Raw genomic sequence first — 18,201 nt, forward strand, 5'->3', positions numbered from 1 at the left:
ATTCACCTGCTATTATTGACAAGATAGATACATGTATGTTACAGGAAACAGTCAAAGGCTACTAGGTAATGTTCTGAAATATGTATTAACACAAACACCGTTTAGCTTACTACGTTAGTACCTAGCCTAGGCAATATGCACCTAGCCACTCAAAGCTAATCAAAGCCTGAATAAGTGCTATGTAGGCACCCATGTTCCGGATAGAGCCGAGAAACACGCTAGGTATTCACTCAAGCATTGCAGTTTATTCAACGGCTTCAAACTTTAAGCACAGGGAGGTATAATAGTACTACGCCGTACAGGTCTGGGCACCCGGCACCTAGGGCTAGTAGTACACTATATCACATACCTACATAATATCATACGGATCCAATATATGTATGTGGGTAGTTAGATATAAGGTCACTAGCACCATCATGAATCAGACTCAATTGTCCAAATAGCCTTTTATTCATTCATTTACGTATTCTTATTATCCCTCGTGACACTCATCGCACACCATATACCATCCCATCTAAAAAATACAACTCGTTTCCCATCGTTGCCTCATTACCCAGTCGTCCTGTACATCTTGGTGGTCTTGAAAAGGAGACAATGGCAGTAAGAAAACACCAAAAAGAAAAAGGGGAAAAAGGGAAAAAAGGGGTGAAACCACCTGCTTACTGGATGAGAGAATGAACATAAAGCAATACCATCCTCCTAGAACGCCTTAACGGTGGGTGGCTGCTTTTTTTTGCCGCCAGGCGACCATGCCTCCCCGTCGTCTCCTTTTTGATCCCCCCCTTTTCTCCTGCCAATGCGGATTTTAGTAGTACAAGTGTATCGCAAAGTGTATCGTCCCCTGCTTTCCACCAAACAATTTCTATAGTATACACGCGAGAGACTGGGGAGAAATCAAGCATACAGAAGAAGAAAAGAGTAAGAAAGATCAAGGTGACAGGTAGAGACAGACATCATGTTCGTATAGAAATAGAGAGAAATTCCTAAGGAGAGGATTGTTAGGAAAATATAAGAAGAGAAATTAGAAATACAAGATTGAAGAAGATAATGATGATGAAAAAAATAAAATAAAAAATAAAAGAGGTGAAAGAAAAAAGGGGATTAAGGAAATGCATCATTGTCCACTCATCTCATATAACCTTGTTGCCTGGTCCAACGCCTCCCCTCCCTTTTTCGAGGCTCGGAATCATTAGAACCACTTGGGATTGACGCGTTCCTCGAGTTTCTTGAGCGTACCCATGGCATCGACGAGTAATTTGTTCTTGCCGCCGACAGCCTCGTCCTCGAGTCTTCTCCTAACGATACTGACAACACCCATCATCTCCCTCCGGCCACGCATGTTAAGTACCTCTTCTGCGCGCAAGCTAGCAATCTTTTTCAGCCAATTTATGGTTTCTCGCTCTCCTTTCTCCCCAGCATTAGTATTAGAATGACGTCCAGGGTGACGAGAAGAAGCTGTATCAGACCCAGGACCAGAGCCAGTACCGCCTCCCCTACGATGACCTAGCGCCCAGCAGATGAGTGCACAGACGTACATGGCCCAGTAGTCCGACATATCCGACATATCCGATAGGTTCCATCCCTTTCCACGGTTTTGGTCGTCATCCTCCTCAGCATCTAGCGAATGAATTGTTGCGTTTAAAGGTGAATTACTATTACTGTGGTCGATCTGGCCAAAGAAAGCCAAAAGAGCTTTAGCGGCAAACCCAGTGGCAACACCGATGTGGAGGCTATTACACCAGAGCTGTAGTCGTCTCTTATGCTCTTGAAATACCTGCGGTGACGCCAATTTCCTGGAGAAGAGCCAAGTTTCGCCGCTAACAGCGAGTAGATCGTGAAGTGGTGTGTAATACAATGCCAAATAGGCGTTTCCAACGGCGGATCCCGAGAATAACTTTCTTATTCTCTCAGTAGACGTCTCATCGACCTCTACCGCAAGGTCCAGTATTGATGGCGTGGATCGCCTAGGTAGTCGGAGATATTCCGACGCTAAAAATACAGTATAATCGATGGGTGGTGAGCTAGCTATCTGTTCCGCTGAAAAAGGAACTTGGCCGGATAGGCTAGTAAGTTCTGTGTTGATTGGTTTCCTGTCGAAGAGAATCTCCCAGTTTTCTGGCGATTGGGCGGCCCAGAGATCCTCGGTATTCTTAATTAGGGGGGTCGGAGGCGCCGACATAGGGAAGTGTTGTTGATAGTACACAGATGTATGAACATCAAAAATAAAACAAGCAGCCAAGAGTCTACGTTGTGACTCAATATCAATCCATTCCTTCCAGCGTCCATCTAACGTTGAGGCAGTAGGAGTAAAGTTGTCCGGTATTGGGTGACGGACCATCTGTGAGGGAAAAGACGTTGAGCAAAGATTCCATTGGCCATTAGGAGAAAAAGAACAAAACTAAAGAGACAAGCCTGAAATGTAGAATATATAAGAGAATCAACAAGATTAGGAGATGAATGAGAACTCACCCGAGAGTATAACGACTGGAAGGGCTCCGACGGGCCTCTCTGTACACTTCGTCCACGGAACCGTGCATAAAGTTCACAAAGAAAGATCGCCTGCATGATTTGGAGGTTCCATTGAGGGCACTGTATCTGTTAGTTGAGCAATTATTCTCGTAAAAACATCAAATAGTTCCACTTACAAGCTTGGCCTCCTTCCGGGCAAATTCATGCAGCTCGTTGCCTTTGTTGCGATCTTCCTTGCCTTGGAGAAACTGCGTGCCCACGGCAGCCATGGCGCAATGCAGAATCTCGTCGGCCACGGTTTTGGGATTTTTGCGGTGGACCAGTGGAAAGAGTGCGTCGAAGCGCTTCCAGTATATGCCGAGGTATGTCGGGATGGCATTCCGGACCTGCGGCGACAGGGTCCCCGCGGTTAGAAGGGCTGTTCTCCCGAGTGTTCCCAGGAAAGTTGTCGAGCCCTTCTGGGGACGTCCCATCGACGCTGTGTCGGGAAGTGATGGGACTGCAAGGGTGACTAAATTTTCAGTCGATTGAGCGGATAGTGAGATAGTCGGTGGGGTCGGACTACGAACTGAAGAATAATGATATGGCTGCGGGTGCTCGACGAAGTATCGGTGGTTATCTGGTAATTGAATTGGCAAATTCATATGATCAACCGGGGAAAACGTAGTCCCAAACATATGCGTCGAGGTAGTCATGGTTTCGAGACCATCACCCAAGCCTTGCAATGCTTGCGAGGCGCCAGACGAGTACATACTGGGCCCTGTCCAGTCTGATGTTGGTGAATCGTAACGGAGACCGTGTCTCCTATGACTGAGTTCTGAATGTGCAGAGTAATTACTATCTGAATGGGGCGATGACCAAGGAGAGCCCTCATGGCCAGGAATGAGACCTGGAGGAATATTGTTGTCAGGTATTGTCAAGGAAAGTGGATTCGGGGTTAACATCGGTCCCTCCGCGTACACGGAAAAGGGAGATAGAGACGAGGTACGAGGCCGGGGGTAGTAATCAATCCCAAAATCAATACCTATGTCTGGGGAGCCCCCAATGCTGTTAGGCTGTCTTCCATACAGGCCATATTCTTCATGAGGAGCACCAGAGGAAGTCGGGTAGCTCTCATGTTGACCGGGACGCTGTTGAGGAGACATTGGGGCTTGTCCCGTGTTGCTACCCTGGCTCCCGGTTGAGTGATAAGAAGGAAGGCCAGGATAGGGGGTAACCGAAGACATATCGGGTGGACTTGACATTACCACTTGGGTGCTTGGAGGATGAGACATGTAGTCTATTCTAGAGGACCCTCCTTCATACGATGCAGCTGACGCAGGTCGGCTATCGTCGCCGCCCGTGCTTTTCTTATCGTCATGATCGCTACTCTCAAGTCAGTCATTTGACGTGGGTCGTACCCTGATACAACTGCTGCCCACTTACTGTCTTTGGACATGACGTGTAAGTAAGTCGGCCCTATGAAATGTTTTTTCACAGCCTGGAAATGTACATGGAAAACCAGGGTTCCCGTGGCCGAGTTGATGGCGTCTAGAAATCAACTTTTAGCAACGCACGACAGTAGGTACTCACTCGTCACCGGAATCTCTCACCTGAGATGTTCCGCCCTCGTAAATGTCTAACCATCGTTAGGATCCATATCCATAGCTTCCAATCTTGAGTTTGGGGAACTGCTCACCTTCGGCGGGTTACATGTCTCGCATGTATGAACAGGCATGCCCTTCTTTGCTCTGCTCACACGACGGGTCACGGGGGTTAGCTTGACTGGGACGCTCCCTTCTCCCGGAGAGGCACCCATTGGCCTCGTAGGTATGTTAGACGCCGGTATACCTCCTCTGGATGATGAGCCTTGGACGTGACTTCCGTATCCACTGGGATCCATCGATTCAGAACTTGTAGTACTCCGTCTACTAACAGTCGTCGGCCTGGCTGGAGATGCTGACGGGGACAACGCGGTAGCTGCAGGTTTTGATGAACGACTTGATAGGCCACGCCGTCTACTGGGTGTTATGGTTAGTCTGTCGTCTCTGTCTTTAAGCTTCTCATTGCTCGACGTTGCCGCACGGGAAGGATCGTGACTATGACTATGAGATGGGCCGGGTGGGATGGAGTCTCCCTCGTTCTTATTTATCTGAGGGGCTTGAGGGGCGTCCCCCTCTGTGTCCATGTCCATGATGAACTCAAGGCTTGTCATGGCTGCAAAGGCTCAAAATGGAAATCACACAGCCCTGCAGTCTGGATAAATAAAGAGTATAGTAGATGGAAATAGTCACTCGAGAGAGAGAGGGTGGGGTGGATCTGTAAAAGAAGGCCAAGGCTAGAAAGATCTCAGCCTTCTAAGTGGTTGTAGTATTCAAGTTGGTATGAGAGATGTATCTGGTGTATAGCATCTCCGTCTGCGATGAAACGGAAAATTCCAACAGCTGCATTGCTATATTGAGATACTAAAGGGCCGAAAGGGCAAGTGTAGGCTGGAGGACAAATAGCATAGAGAGGAAAAGTCAAGTCAACGAGAAGTAGTCGGCCATGTCTAGGCAGGCTCCCATCCGCCTAACCATGTACCTCACACCCCTGTTGTCAGCTGGATCAAGGGTTAGATACATGGATCCTCGAGATGGGTGAGATATGCAAGGTACATACATGGTACCGTTCCTCTTGGATGCTATTTACGGGGTACGCCCATCTACACTTGTACCTGGGAATATTGCTGCATGAGACTTTTTGGGGAGCAGCTATTCATGAGGTAATGTATTGTGCCTAGGTAAGTAAGTAGTGTAGCTCTGAGCTCAAGACGGCATTCTGTATACCTACATAGTGAATGTATACCTACTAGGTACTATACCCGGTAGACTGGGTGAGGAATGCCATATTTAGAGACCCCGGGCGTCAGGGCGAAGCATGGTGTGGTATCGTATTATTCGATGCTCTTGTACAATACTACACGCGCACGAAGAGTAACACAGGACGCAAATATTTGTCAAACCATAGTTACCATCCAAGGTGAATAAGGAGACGATCTCGCTGGATAGCCTTTCGCAGAAAGGGATTCGGGTTTGAATGTAGATACCAAAGCATGTAAGCCTTTGCTGTTTGCCTATGCTGTTATGTCAAGTTTGTCAGCTTCAATTTCGTCGTGATTTTCTGGGGAATCTTCAACTCGGCCACTGTTAGCCATTTCTTGCTTAGCTAGCCAAGTGCCTAGAATGGATGGCACCTGGGATGGATGGACGGAGTGTCTGTAGGTAAGTACCTAGGTATGGTTCCAGTTAAATCTGACAGGCAGCAACTTAAACAAAGGGGGCGCAGCTAACGCATGCAAAGCCTCGCGAAAACTACCTAGATACAACACCATACATTAGTAGGTTAGTATTTACTACCACCATGCATACATACCTACCAGACATACCTACCAGACATACCTACATAGTATTATGTATGTACTTATGTATTGTACGTACGTACTAGTATAACCTGGAAGTCAGTTGGTACCTTAAGGGCTACATACTCAGGCCGGTATACTAGGTAAAAACGTTCTTACAGCAGAGCCAGTGCTATTGAGCCAATTACGGTCTCGTTGGGTCGCACTGGTTGTACAGCAGATAGTAACGTGCTCGACACGTTCTTACCATCCATCGTACACCCCTGAGACAAAAGTCCTATTCTTAAACACAGGTTAAACATACCTAGGAAAACCCACCTGGGCAGTATGGTGAACTCATGGAAATTGGAAAGTAGGCGGGGTCAGATGAGGATTCTCAGTACCGGCCAGTAAGCTAATAGTTAGAGCCATTGTAAACTCCAATGCATCGGAAAGAGTTCCGGATTGTAGAAAGCATTATATTTCCCACATTTTCTGGTAAATCCACGGGGATTCCGGGCTCTAAACCCCAAGAGCACTTTTAGTTAGTTAACAGGTAGTTACTCTCCCATAATATTCTGTCTCTTGTTTCAAGCTTGCAATGTGCCCAGGTGGTTGAGGAAGGATGCAGACACCACAGGGAGCACCAAGCTTTTGCAGAGCACGGCCCGCCGTAAAACAAGGGATCGCATGCGGGTCGAATCCTTCAGGGCTGGGCATTGGCAGTGTCATTGGATGTCTACTTCCAGCTCGACCTGTGGTGTGCCAGGATCAATGGGCTTAGACGCGGTCTAATTGGACGTCAATCGTGGGACAACCCGCTTTGCCCTACGACACAAAGTACCAACAGATTCTATTAATAACCAACAAACGTCAGTGGCAGTCAGGAATTAGTACATACATAGTGTATGTATCATGTATGTACATAGCATGTCCGGCTTGAGTAAGCGGCGTCTGCGGAGCAGGATACTACCTAGTACTATGTACATGTAGGTATTAGTAGGTATGGAGGAGGTACGTACCATGTAACTAATTATTAAATTGTAACTAATAGAGCAGATGGCCTGACAGATGCAGGATATGGGCCAAAAAAGAGGACAGCAACCAAGTGTTTCTGTTTCTTTAGCGATATATCACCCCGATAGATACGTACGTGCCTTCGAGATAATTAGTGTAGATACGTAAGGCATGTTATGTACCTGGGTATGTTTCATAATCGCGTGTAGTTCAGATGTGGCGGCTATTTACGTAGACACCATCTACCGGCAGCGATCCGAGGAAGACTATAAGATGTAGATGGGGTCCGAACCCATGGTAACGGTCTCTGCTTGGGTTCAGGGGATAGAGAAAAGCAAGCAAGCGCGGTATCCGTCTAACTTTGGGGTCCGGGACGAATTATCGATGCGATGATTGCCGACAGGATGACATGCATAGAAGCGCGTGAAGAAGGCTTCTGTCTCTTCGGCTAATCGAGCTTCCGTCTGCGCAAATACGTCAAGACGAAATTGTTAGGTAATCAACCAAAAGTGCTTTTGGATCATCTCGAACGCATACCTACATGTATCTTCTCCAATATTTCAACACTTGTGGTAGGTACTAGGTAGCCTTGGACATTGAAGGCCGTAGCCTATAGGGTGTTCCGGAATGTGTTGCCTAGTATTTCTTGTCTACGGCGTATAGTAGTTATAGACTTATAGTGAATGTTAGAAAATAGAATGCAGATGGGTCCATAGATTTACAGGGAGTCAGGGACCTGTAACTAAAAAGAATCAAGTTCATGTGTCTCTGCTATTTCCCCGCGTGTCCGTTGGTTTCAAATTGGGCAAGGAACATTGAAGGTAATACCTTACTACCTTCAATGTTCACATGTGCAATGTAAGGTTCAAGTTAGTACATAGTACCTACCTTCGCCAAGGATCACGCCTGCATAACATGTAACCTTCAACCTTACTAACATCTATAAAAGATATCAATTGCAGTGATGTACAGTAGAATACCTACCTAGGCCCTAGGTATGTATAAGCCACTAACCTCGGCGCTTAAGCAGTAATATACTAACCTACATATATATGTATTTTGCTTTTATTTATAGTCCCACACTCATGTATGCTGACTGACAGTCACTGACTGACTTCTACCTATCTCTCTCTTTCCATCTCCCCACCCGACATCTAGAATCAAGTCTACATTACAGTATCATGTGCAGTGCATGCATACCTACCAACATACCTACCAACATACATACTACACTTACATAACATGTTCGTCTATATTACCAATATTAGGTATTTCAGCAACCAGAACTTCAATGTCTCGTATCTATATGGATCTTGGCATCGCTGCATTCCCGCATCGGGTCATATCTACCCATGAACAGCCACACTTGCGCGAGTTCCCGTTGACTAAAATGGATTGTCCTTCTGCAAGTATTATAATAACGTATGTCTTATATCGGCTGCGCAAGCGCCTTGGCCTTGTGCTGCAGGAATCCCACACACTCGCGTGGCACCCACGGAGGCTCTCGTGCTAGCCCTAAACGTCATACCTATATGGTTCATCTATCTATGCATCTTTTATCTTTCCATCTTCCTCGGAACGCACTTCTTAGATTCGTTTCCTATAGGCCAGGCCGAAAACATGAGATCACCGATCGGGTCGGTAGTTTACTCACCTATTCTAATTATGTACAATATCTCATGGCTGTGAGTCCAGAAGGGAAAAAATAGAAGAAACAAAAAGAAAAAGGGAAGGGGATCATCGATGCGTGCCAAGCCTATTGCTGTCTACCAACTCCATCGTGCTATACTTGGCTTTCCTGTTCGTCCACTATAATGAGATAAACTTAGCTTTGTTTTTTATAGAAAGAAACCACTTTTAGACTTTGCATACATACTAATTTGTCCTATAGTCTCTCCATCGACCCTATCAAGGCCAATCATGCCTACTAGGTACCTATACGTGATAGTAGCTAGCCTAGGCACGGCCATGCCTACCCCCTCCAACGTCCCCCTTTCTTCAAAGAGAGCATATGTTGAGAGGTACCGCCTCGCAAGCGTTACACTCCCCCCGGAGTTGGCTCCATTTCTAGGTCTGGAAAAAGTCTGAGATATAGTGATTCTCTCTCTGTCCGTCTTACTGCCTCGGCTTTCATGACGACTAGGCTCATGTCCACAGGCTCGCTTATGTCTGTAGCCATATATCTAGACATTCTCGACAAGGATGATCGACACTACGCACACGCCGGTGAATATATCGAAGAGAATGTACCTAGAAGACGACCCAGGCGCTGTGGGGAGATGGCGTTCCTCGGGATTCTTCGGGACGCCATCCGAAACCCCTTGGTAGTTCTCCAGGAGAGTCCAGCCCCCGACTCTAGACGCGGCCCCCTCAAAACTTAGCTCTTTCTTCACTTCAAGAGTGCCCACGTCGATCTCGTGTGTAACATGGACCCATTCTTCAGCAGGAGAGGGTACTGCCGCCATCCTGAAACAGCACGGCAACCCTGGTGATTTTGCCGCGGTTAGGACACGGTGTACAACCTTGAGAGCACGACTGGGGTAGAGCAAGTCCTTCAGCCCTGTAGGGCTAGGGAGTCTAGTCCAACGTACCAACCCACGGCTCAGTTCTGTACTACTATTCATGTAACAGTAAGCCTCGGTTTCCCAGACAAGAAAGACTAGGAGGACTAGGCAAGTTAACGCGAGACACTTGGATACAATAGGAAATCAGGTAATATGAACCCCCACGATCTAACAGACGTTTCTAGCCACTTGAAACTTTCTAGGCTGATCACCAAAGGGAGTAGACGTTATCCCCTATGGCCACAGTGGGGATGGGTGCAGGCCTTTTTTGATTATTCTATCATGTTTCGAAACAAAGGGGCTTGGGATAAGACGTTATATCTCTACCTAGTATTTAATATAAACTTACCGTAGTGTTGCTCAGGAAATGCAAGCAGCCCCTGATTCCTGCAGCTGTCGTGCAGTAGTTAGCACGACACATGTTATACTGTACCAACTTGAGAGCTGTGTCTCACCACAGGGATAGAAAATATCCGAGTATACATGAGTGTTTGAAGTTGATGCCCTTCAACGTTATAGGGCTGCGTTTTCGTAAATTTCGCCATCGGGGGAAAGAGAGGAAGGATACTTGTCCGCTGCTGTGTTACCACTCCTCCTTATCATCGTCAAAGAGTTGTCTTGGACGGCCATCCCAAGCTCACATATATCCACTCATCTTACAGTATCGCTATAGAATCCTTTACGCACGAATACCACCCAAGCATTGGGTGTCCCTTCGGTCATCCCCCCAGATTACCATTCTTCATCCTCCGTAACTCACATAAAGGATCTCCAACGTCATTATCATCCCATCTCCTCTCCGTAACAAGAAAAAAATGACCCCTATTTGAGCCTATGGGCCCCCCCTTTTCACTTAGCACTTTTTTAAAAAAAGCCCGGCCAGCGACCTGCTTTTGCCACCTCTTTACCTGTTTTACCAGCATAACTGAAAATCTGCTTGATGAGAGCAGTAGCATTGAGTAGGTTGGATGTGGCACAGTGTGGCATCCCGTGGGTAGATTACCTACCTAGGTATATAAGCCTGGCCACGCAAAGCAGGACCCTTTGTGTAACTCCCTAACTGCCCAAGGTAGGTAGGTATCTACATAGTCCTAGATCTTTGTCACCCCCGAGACTTGATACTGGACCTCTTCTTCATGTAGTCAGCATGTGGTGAAGATACCCTGGGCAAAGATTGAACGTGCCGCTTGGTACATACATACCTAGCAACCAATGCCATATGAGAACCCCCGAGATATGTTTCATTTGACGATGACTTTCGCCACTATTTGGCCGCGGTGATGAGTGTAGCAATGCTTGACGCTTGCCGCTCAAGACGTGTAACGAAACCTTGCAAAGCATATACTCTAGCGCAAGGCAGAAGACTTCCAAGGTTGCTAATAGTAGCTTGCCCCCTGGTTGAAGGGGGTATCACTAACAGACAAGCACCACGAGAATGCCCAGCGCCCAATGTATCATCTTGCGTGATGCTATATCTTTCGGAGTCGCGAGAGGTTCCTTTCTATAGCAGAGTTAATCTACACGTTACCCGAAGAGTTAGGAGTGCGTAAGCGCCAATGATACCTTACCCAACTATAATCTACCTTATCGACGTCAAAGCCCGTTGAATATGAACGTGCCTCTAGGTAATGTATTAGGCGAGGCAGATGGCACATCCTTCCAAGAAAAAAAAGGGCCATCATATCTCTTGTACTAGCTTAACTATGGCCGGAGTTGAAGTCCGGTTATCAAAGCCTATCGCCAGCCACCGCCACCACTGGAGAGGCCTTCTAAGAAATGAACAGACGCAGGAGAGAGAGAGGATATTCTATCAATGTGAACGTCTAGCCAAGCTAACACCATCCTCGCCTCTAGCTTCATACACGGATACCCAACATCTCATACGATCAGAACAATACTTGATCGCCTAGGTACTCTACTCTACTTTGCCTACCTCTGTCATCCTCCGCCTTGCGTAGCTAACCAATCATATAGCTACATCATGCCCACAATCTCCGCCTCATGCCTATACCGGGCCAGGCTCTGGCACATCTCTACGGTAAGCCCCCGCTAACCTACTGCCCCTTTTCTTTTCTTTTATTTTTTTTAAAAAAAATGACATGTCGCTTTATACTCATCCCACACGGCACGTTACCGAGCGGCGATCTGCATGGCTTACCTACCCGCTACCTGCCGTAGACCGAGAGATACCTAGTATACCGAGTGTCTACCTACCGAGTATTTTGCCTACCTACTACCTGCCTACCTGCCTACACAGACGAGAACTAGCCTTGGAAACCACCACATACACCGAGGTAGATAGATGTAAAAGAAGCAGTGGAAATAACTACGGGCCTAGGTAGGATCACAGTCAAACGAAAAGAAACAAAACGCCACCAGGCTCTAGCAGAGCCTAGGTACATGCGCCTGCCTCAGCATGGTTCCACCAACTTCCATCAAGAAACCCTACCTACCTACCTACTCATACACTTAAGAGAAGTCGACATCATTCCATCCTACTCTAGATAATTAATAATTACGGAATAAACTGCATACTATGTATGTACATTAAGATAACATAAAGCCTAAGAAAAAGAAAGAGAGAAAACGACCCTAAGCCATACATTAGGTAGATACCGAGGAGATCAAACCCCCTATTCCTGGGTCACGTGGCCCACCATTACAGGGGAACATTGAATCCTCCAAACCACACATAAGTCCCATGACGACCTAGGTAGCTTCCACGACACCTGGAAAAAAGAAAGAAGAAACGAACAGTCCAAGATTGAAAATATGAGGTAGTTTGGTCATGAACGTTCATGTTGGTGACTAAGTCTATCAAGATGCAATCAATAAACGTACACAAGCAATAAAAGTCGTCTACCTTTTTTTCCATCCACTCACGTCTGACCTCACGGCACAATCTTGTGGTGTTAAGTTGTAATCAACATGCAAAAGCCCATATAACGCCGTTTCGTACTTTTTATGCTTTTGTATATTGCCCCCTATACCCCTTTAATCATCATAATCTGATCTGCTCGCGTCACCCTCATCCTCCGAACCGAACTGGCTATCCCCATCGTAAGGTCTCGTGCCTAGTGTGGAGACGTGAAGGCGGCCCAGTGGTCTCAGTAACTAGCTAGCGGACGCGACTGGTCGCCCACGTTCGTTGGCTTTCTCGTCGCTCTCTGAATCGTCGTCACTTGGCGGCCGGCTGTCACGAAGGTTGCGTCGGTTCTTGGTCATCTGATCGTGTTAGTCTTTTGGTACTAATTGCAGGTCTCTATTATTCTAGGGAGGCAAACTTACCCAAGATCTCACGCCACCAATCAAGCCTAGAGTGTAGCCAGTAATAAATTCGTTGGGAGCAGGCCTCTCGCCCGGTGCGCCCGGTGTGGTAGGGGACTTAGCAGCGGCTGCCATAGTAGCAGCCTCTCGCAGACTGCCTTCGCCGTTCGCACCTGGAGTAGAGGGTATGTTGAAGCGGCCACCCGGAGCTGGGCTCTGGGGTCGACTTGCGGGCCAGTACTGGCGGAGTTCACGACTAAGCTCCTGGCCGGTCGTAGTCCAATTCGATCGGATATTATCACGAAGGTCTTGGACGTGACGCTTCAAGTCGAGCTCGTTCTTCTTGAGCCAGCTCACGTTGAGCTCCTGTCGTGAGGTTCCTCGCTTGAGTTGACGCGCAATGTACTGCTCGTAATCACGGACAATCCTAAGAAGCTCGCAATTAGTATCCACGTTTTGGAATTGTTGCACATGGGGCATTAACTTACTTGGTGATGATACCAGTTGTGCTCACACCCTCAGTTCGTTGTGTGACGAGGAATTTGCCCGCCTTCTTGATAGGGGCATAAATGTCATCACCCTCGGCGGCGCCGTAGGGGATATCATCGTGGGCAACATAGTCGATCTGATGCTTGTCCAAAAATTCGGGCGTCACACACCAGGGGCAGTTCTCAACGACCTCGTCAACCCACTTGCAGTGCCTGACTGTTTCGGCGCGTTCCTTGCCCGAGAGCACGGTAAGACCCTTGCGCTTATGCGTCTCATCGTCACCAGTGACACCAACTATTAAGTGAACATTGTCGAATGCCTTCTTTGCTTGCTCGAGTTGGCGCATATGGCTGTCGAGGAATGTTAGCTGCAGACATGCAAAGGGAAAAATTGGATTCGCCCGAGAAGCAGCACGTACCCAAGATGGAATAAGTCGAAAACACCGTCAGCATATACCCTTATAGTACGGCCAGTAGGTGGGGGGTTTGTTGTGTATCCAACAGGGTGGATAAGACGACCGGTTGGTGGAGGCAGCATAGCGGCTTGCTTCTTCTTTTCTTCTTCATCCTGTATCGTATCCTTGATGGCAGTAGATTTCCTGCTCTTTCTCGTAACGCGATCGGCAATGTCAATGCTCGCTTCGGTGGTATCGCTGGGCTCGCCGAGATCTGCTGCATAGCCGGCTGCCTCGAGGGCGGAGGCGCGATCGGAATTGGCACGTTGACGTTTGGCCGGGTTGGCATTGGAAGTTGAGTCTATTTTGCGGTGCGATAACCTTCCAGACTCTGGTGCTGTCGTATCACCGTCTTCGCCAGATGCATCTCTCGAGGATGGTTGTAATAAAGGATTCTCGTCCATCTTTGAAGAGCTCGCTGTTGCGGGACGTTTGCGCTTTCCGGCGTGGGAGGAATTGGATGGGGAAGACATTTTGTGTCCAATAATAGGTAACAAAAAGGGGAGGTGAGTTGTTAAGATAATAAATAACTAGATACCTTCTATGAATATAATAGGATAGAGCACTGAGAGTAGAAGGTTCCTGCCTCTGTGATGTGCTATGATGCGATGTATAAGATAAGTAGGTAAGACCTGAAAGAGCTTAATGAGCTCAAAACTCAAAGTGATGGGGTACCTATACCTAGATGTAGTAGGCTGTAGCTGCTAACTAATGATAATTTTCCCTAACAGAACAAGTGTACAATTCTCAAAGCAAAAAAAAGCACAGGTAGGTCCGCCCTATTCTTCCCCGTTAAACGGTACCGGACTATGGCGGAGAATAAGGAAAACGGGACGACGGGGTGCCGCAACAAGTAGCACGATTGGTTAAGTGACCACCTACTTAGGTACTTAGTAACCTCATCACTACCTAGGTAGGTATGCTGAAACTTGGAATTCACCCTCCAAAAAAGATTAGTGACGTTTAATGGGGATAGTTTGGTAGTTCAAGTAATTACAGGATAGTACAAGTTGTAAGAGCCAACACGATACTACATACGTATGAATTATGATAATAGAACGTGTACATATTATTATGTAGTGGTGTTCAATATGTATTGGTACATACACTATTTTCATGATAGTGATGGTTTAGTTATGTAGTGATAGTTAGTTATATCAAAGTAGTTATTACGATAAGCATAACATTATCAATATCAATCTGATATGTAGATGTATATGTACCGATAATTAACTCGAAAGAAGTTCAATGTTTAATTTTAATTTCCAACATGAATGTCGAAGGTTACATCCAACATACCTAGTAAGTACTTACAAGCTTCTAGCTTTCCAAATTGCTTCGATTCATTCCTTCCTAGGCTATTCTTTTTTTTGCAAATACACACCCTACCGGGCCTACCCTAGGGAGGTAGTTACTTCGTACACGGTAGTTTATGTACGACTTTTAAATAGTACATAAATTAGTACCTACATAATTTGGTAGGTGACAATCTGTGAATATTAGTGGATAAAGGGGTTTGAATAAGATTGCACAAATACTACATACTTTCTCGTCCCTTCCTTGCCAAGTTATCCAATCCATGAAGAACCAAACTTCCATCATTTTAAAATCATTCGATTCCGTTGAAGACGATTTAAGTGGCGTCATTGATTACCATGATAGGTTACACAGGTTTCTTTTTTTTACCAATTAGCTGAGCCGGGTTCGTCACGTTGGTTGTGGCTGACAAGGGTGTTGACGGCAGTGGCGTTCAAGAACTTCAAGTTTGCATTTGCATTTGCATTTGCGTTTTGCTTTTATTAATAGTTACTACCTAGGGTATGTAGAGCTTAACAAATGGATATCCTGAATTCAATCCCATTTGGAAGCTACGACAATACAAGAATAGAAATAACCTTGAACGTTAAACATTTGCATGAGGGAATTACATACTGAATACTGAATATATAGCATCTATATAACTGAGAATCATGGCACTTGTAACATTGCGTGATATACTTCTTTCCCAAGCTTCTCCAAGGAATAACATCGAATGCCTTCATCATCAGGCATATTGCAATATAATGATTGGAGTTCATATTCATTCAAGCATAGATACCTAGGTAGGTTACCTAATTTCTCGCTTCTCGTTATATATTCCTACATAAGCCAAAAATGATAAACGCCATCCCTTTGACCCAAGGTCTCTGCTATAGAGTGCCCATATATATTCCTTATATTTGCTGGCTTGCCAATACAAAAGCCTCATAACAATTCCATGTACCCAAATCAGCAGTGGTATTTTTTCATCATCAAGCATCAAACAGACGCTTTGTTTATACAACACCGCAAAATGCGGGCTCAACAAGCAATAACCGCTCGGCCAACCTTGTCGGTTTGAACAGGCTTCCTCGAAAGGGCCCCAATGACACGAACTGCTAGTGAGCTTCGTGGCAAAGAAGTTATTCCTTACTCAAAACTCCACAGCCAGTTTCATACCACTACTGGGTATCTTTTGTTCAAGGGGAAAATATCATCTGATATATCAAACCCCACACCAAACCTTTCTTCTTCATAATCTTTCTCGTCTCATGTGAGCCTCACTGCTCTCTGCTGTCTAGTATGTCTTCCGCAACGATGGGGGTGTTTAGGTGAGCTCCTATAGCAGAAGCCTCTAGCATTCTTATGAGCCGCGGGGCCAAACTTCTGCGAGACCTCGCAGTACTCGACACCGTCGCCTACCCATTCACGGATGTGGTTGTGCAGCTCGCAGCGTGCGGTGCGGCATTTGCGGCAGTATACCTGGCCGCGAGGCGATAACGTGGCGAGTGCGTTCTGTTTCCCTGACCCGTTGGCGCCGCCCACAAATGGGCCTGAAATGAAGGCGTTCCGCCACACCCACTCCATATCGTTTGGCCCTTCCCGCCGTGCCGAAAGCGGGACCGTACCGTGCATCCGTCGATGAATGGCGTAGAAATGTGGGCTGGTTAGTCCCAGGCACGTGCTGTCGATCGGGTCTAGAAAGTCGAAAATCGCGTAATGCAGCTCTGGCGGCATGTCCTCCAGTGTTAGGGCTACGCCTGGCTGATGCGTGAACGGCACTGGCTCTACGTCAGTTACCGAGTATGAACGTAGCGGTCCGGGCAAAACTGGGCGCTTGATCGTAGGTGGGCCTGCTAGGCGCAATGAGGATGGGATCGGGGACGCCGCTGGTGGGTTTGGTGGTTGGACGTCGAAGTAAGAATCTGTCTCTGCTACCTCCCGCGGCGTAGCGGCCGGGGTGGGTAGACGTTGCTGTCGCTTTAGGGCCAGGACGGAATTAAGGGTTGCTGGGTGTTCGGCGGAAGTAAATGCGCGACGGGGTGCTCGGGGTGTACTGTTCTGGGATACAGATTCCTTTGTTGGGCTCTTCTGCTGCTGCTGCGATACTACAGTCGACTCTGAGGCTGGACCGAAATCCATAGAATGGAATCGGCTCGACATGTTGTCCATCATATCAGATGAGCTCGACGATAATGTTTGTCCCAGTGAGGGAGCACGCATGATCTCAACCATGGTGGTTGCCAGTGCGTAGGATATATGTTCTCTTAAGTTTATGTTGTGTTCACACACAAGGGTGCTGTACTAAGTCGTGATTGTTGTACACACACAAGGGGCTTGGGACCGGCCAGCAAGTAGTGTGGAAGATAGGTGATTGGGTTGTGATATGAAAATGTAGCTTCGAGCTATAGTAGAGCGAACACGTCGTAGATTTAAGCTGATTGATAAAACTCTTTCGTTTCCTCAGTTCCTCTAGTCACGTTTGTCCGAATAGCACCGATAATATGCGGTGACGATGGGTCCAAGTGGGTAATAGCTTTAGTCAAACAATAGCCGAGGCTGGCGCTTAGTCTAGGCGAAGTGGATGTTTTCTTTTTATTCGTCGTGTTCGTCTATTGCTGTTGATGGTTCGTCGTCTTCTTCTAGATCTTTCTGAAATCTCGAATACAGTTGGTAGAAGCTTTCACTGTTGTTGTGTGGGGGGGATTATGTACGTATATGTATAAAAGTCTTTCGATGGTCTGTTGATTGTAGAATCGTGACGGCGTATCCGGGGACGGGGACGGGGATGGACGGGGGAAGGGGGGGGTTATTAAATCCGCCCATGATGTTAGAGGATGGAGGAGAGCGGTCAGGGGTCCAGCTAATTACCTAGTTCTACTGTAGTATGATATGTATGTACGTATGTAGTAACGGGGTCTACGTAGAGAGGGAGAAACTAGCCACACTACATACGCTACGATTGCGGTAGATCACTTAATGGATTCTGTGGGGAATTTCGATCCACTTTCAGGCAAGTTGGCGAAGAGCGCCGAGCAAAAAGTAGTATGTTGTATTGTAGTTATTATGTGATGTATGTAAAAGTACGTATGTTAATACTGTAGGTACATAACTATTGTCTGCTTGTAGTCTGGAGATCTAGGGTAGGTATCGTGACAAATGGGGAGAGGTGGAGTGGTGGTGCGACCCGCAGCGCAGCGCAGCGCTTCGCTTCGTCTGTCGCCCCCGACCGGAGCAGGGCCAGGGTTTTATTTACACGGAAGCCTTTCTTTCTTTCCCTTTGT

At 46.9% G+C, this 18,201-nt stretch overlaps 3 protein-coding genes across 3 annotated transcripts; all 3 read right to left on the reverse strand.

Annotated features, from left to right (window-relative positions):
• Nucleotides 1-1,189: 1,189 nt before the first annotated feature.
• GGS25DRAFT_523668 (uncharacterized protein) lies at nucleotides 1,190-4,663 on the reverse strand (the record flags this gene model as incomplete). The annotated part of the gene is made up of 6 exons (XM_049264471.1): nucleotides 1,190-2,338; nucleotides 2,470-2,589; nucleotides 2,646-3,834; nucleotides 3,895-3,927; nucleotides 4,062-4,087; nucleotides 4,148-4,663. The coding sequence occupies 6 exons, from the start codon at nucleotides 4,661-4,663 to the stop codon at nucleotides 1,190-1,192; spliced, it is 3,033 nt and encodes a 1,010-aa protein (XP_049114661.1).
• Nucleotides 4,664-12,402: 7,739 nt separating this feature from the next.
• On the reverse strand, nucleotides 12,403-14,210 carry GGS25DRAFT_368882 (Nucleotidylyl transferase). Its single transcript, XM_049258167.1, has 4 exons — nucleotides 13,583-14,210; nucleotides 13,164-13,514; nucleotides 12,697-13,102; nucleotides 12,403-12,633 (listed from the first exon to the last, which is right to left on the reverse strand). Exons 1-4 carry the CDS (start codon nucleotides 14,089-14,091, stop codon nucleotides 12,523-12,525), a joined length of 1,377 nt encoding a protein of 458 aa, XP_049114662.1. The 5' UTR covers nucleotides 14,092-14,210; the 3' UTR covers nucleotides 12,403-12,522.
• A 1,841-nt stretch (nucleotides 14,211-16,051) lies between these two features.
• On the reverse strand, nucleotides 16,052-17,317 carry GGS25DRAFT_368989 (uncharacterized protein). Its single transcript, XM_049258169.1, has one exon. It carries the CDS (start codon nucleotides 17,150-17,152, stop codon nucleotides 16,187-16,189), a length of 966 nt encoding a protein of 321 aa, XP_049114663.1. The 5' UTR covers nucleotides 17,153-17,317; the 3' UTR covers nucleotides 16,052-16,186.
• Nucleotides 17,318-18,201: the final 884 nt, after the last annotated feature.

Source organism: Hypoxylon fragiforme (genome assembly GCF_022984875.1).
Source record: "Hypoxylon fragiforme strain CBS 206.31 chromosome Unknown GGS25scaffold_7, whole genome shotgun sequence".
In the NCBI taxonomy this organism is placed as follows: Eukaryota; Fungi; Ascomycota; class Sordariomycetes; order Xylariales; family Hypoxylaceae; genus Hypoxylon; species Hypoxylon fragiforme.